General features: G+C 41.2%; 1 protein-coding gene across 1 annotated transcript; it reads left to right on the top strand.

Annotated features, from left to right (window-relative positions):
- The first annotated feature begins 621 nt into the window (after positions 1–621).
- On the top strand, positions 622–2531 carry LOC21384056 (protein STICHEL-like 2). Its single transcript, XM_010088231.2, has 2 exons — positions 622–2190; positions 2277–2531. Exons 1-2 carry the CDS (start codon positions 622–624, stop codon positions 2529–2531), a joined length of 1824 nt encoding a protein of 607 aa, XP_010086533.2.
- The last annotated feature ends 18 nt before the right edge of the window (positions 2532–2549 follow it).

The following is a 2549-nucleotide window of genomic DNA, read 5'->3' as shown; positions in this document are numbered from 1 at the left end:
GTATTTCCGAGTTTGTCCGTTCCTGAATTGTTTTTTTGCGTGATTTTATCCCACATTTTGAAATTCTAGATTCCTTCTTTGACTTTCTCTTTCTTTGGACCTCTCTCTCTCACTCGCTCTCTCTCTAGAATTCTGTCCAGTGGTGCTTGAGCTGTTAAAGGAAGGTTTTTGGTCGGTTTTTAAGTTTGAGAGTTTGTGATTCTTTCTGGGTAATGGGGTTTTTTCTGGGTTTTTATGTAATCCAATGGTGATCAAAAAGAACAAAAAGGGAGTTTGTTGTGTCACTGAATTCTATGGTGTGCTACATTGTGTTTTTTCCTTTTTGTTTCTGAAAATTTGATGCCCATTTCAGTAAGTAATACAATGTAGCTGTTTTTTTTTTGTTTTTTGAATTTCTGATCATTCCTTTTTAGTGAAGAACTTTGTTTGTGTTGGGAATTTTAAGCCAAAATGTTTAGAATTAGGTGTTATTATTATTTTTTAAGCGATTGATGATGATGAATTTGACGATGGTGTTGTTATTATTGCTTTGTCCAGGTGCATATCTTTGTGGGCCCTGAAAACTTGAGTTTGTGAGTCGTACATTTTTTTTTTGTGTGATTGTTGTACTTTTTTGAAATGATGATGGATGGCCGGAGGCACTCGGTTGATATTCCGATCTCAAAGACTCTTGTGGCATTGAGGAGAGTGAGGTCTCTGAGAGACCCTTCAACTCTTTCCATGAGCAAATTCTCTGCTTTGGTTGACAATGTGAATTGGGAGACCAATTCCAGTAATGGGATTTCTCTGCAATTCTTGGATTCTTGCCAAGAAGGAGGTTCGGGGAAAAATCGTGGTTCGAGACTGAAGAATGTGGGGCTATATGGTGGAAGAGAGAACCACTTTGATGATTTCGAATTGAATTGCGATTTTGGGAAACCTAAATTGAAATTCTATGAGAATTCAGGGAGAGTTGGAAACAAGAAAGATCATTTGTATGAGGAGGAGATTCCTCGAAACAAATCGTTGAGTGAAAGATATTGCGGCAATCAAATTGATAAGACTTGCATTATACCTTCCATTAATCCTTTGGAGGATGTGGATTCGTGTAATGAGGCGAGCTTAGGATCGTTTCGAGGAGAGAGAACGGATCGCATAGCATTGAAAAAAAAATTTCAAAGGAAAAGGAGAGTGAAATCTTCTGTGGCGGTTGGTGATGGCACAAGTTGTGTTGGAAGTCCATGTCCCTCGCCTAGAGATGCTCTTTCGAGCAGGAGCATGTCGTTTTTTGCAAATGATGAGGTTGGTGTTGTTGACAATGACGATGGTGGATGCGGGATAAGCTGCTGCTGGTCGGGAACACCAAGATTCAGAGAAGCAAACCAATCTTCTGACGAGGAAAACAATCCGTTGTTATGCAGGAATGAAGATGAGAATGCTATGTACCAAAACCGATGCTTGAAGTACTATTGCAATGAAATTACTCAAGTATCCGAAACCCCTAGGAGTTTGAGTCAAAAATTCAGGCCAAGATCTTTTAGTGAATTGGTGGGACAAAATGTGGTAGCAAGGTCTCTTTTGGGTGCTATCTGTAAAGGAAGAGTAACTTCGTTGTATCTTTTTCATGGCCCTCGTGGTACCGGCAAGACCTCTGCATCAAGGATTTTTTCCGCGGCGTTGAATTGCCTCTCACTGCAGGATGACAGGCCGTGCGGTCTTTGTGCTGAATGTGTCATGTTCTTTTCCGGAAGGAACATAGATGTGAAAGAAGTGGATTCTGTGAGAATCAATAGGCGTGATAGAGTTAGATCCTTAATTAAGAAGGCAATGACTCCTCCGGTTTCGTCGCAGTTTAAGGTTTTCATTGTTGATGAGTGCCACTTGCTCCATGGGGAAACATGGGCCACCATTTTGCACAGCCTGGATAGCCTTCCTCAACACGTTATCTTCGTGATGATCACTCCTGATCTCGATAAGCTGCCAAGAAGCGCTGTATCACGGTCCCAGAGGTACCATTTTCCGAAGATAAAGGACGCCGATATTGCAAGCAGATTGGCAAAAATCTGTCTTGAAGAGCGACTTGATTTCGATCAAGGTGCCTTAGACTTCATTGCTGCAAAATCTAACGGTTCAATGAGGGATGCCGAGATGATGCTCGATCAGCTGAGTCTGCTCGCTAAAAAGATCACAATGTCCCTGGCATATGAACTTGTAAGTGGGTGGTATTTTTTTGTTTGCTTCAGTTTCAAGTGACGCACATCTAATTTAAATGTCTGCCTTTTTATTTTCTTCCGCAGATTGGTATTGTTTCTGATGATGAATTGCTTGATTTGCTGGATTTGGCAATGTCATCAGACACTTCGAAAACCGTAATAAGGGCAAGGGAGCTGATGAGATCAAGGATTGATCCTATGCAACTCACGTCACAGCTCGCAAATCTCATTATGGACATTCTCGCGGGATGTCAGGAAGGTTGCTCGGAAGTCAGAAGAAGGTTTTCAAGCAGGCATACGTGTAAGTGCAATAAGATTTCAAAAGGCCGTAGAAAATAGATAGTGAAAAGAAAGTAG

Source organism: Morus notabilis, unplaced genomic scaffold, assembly GCF_000414095.1.
Source record: "Morus notabilis unplaced genomic scaffold, ASM41409v2 Scaffold9977, whole genome shotgun sequence".
NCBI lineage: Eukaryota > Viridiplantae > Streptophyta > Magnoliopsida > Rosales > Moraceae > Morus > Morus notabilis.
Note: the sequence above shows the minus strand (reverse complement) of the source record. Positions and strands in the feature narration are given on the sequence as shown.

Bases quoted from the DNA above. Each gene is read 5' to 3' on its own strand.
- LOC21384056 (XM_010088231.2), top strand. From the start codon at position 622: ATGATGGATGGCCGGAGGCACTCGGTTGATATTCCGATCTCAAAGACT. The intron at 2,191-2,276 runs GTAAGTGGGTGG...TTTCTTCCGCAG, and splicing joins TGTCCCTGGCATATGAACTT to ATTGGTATTGTTTCTGATGA.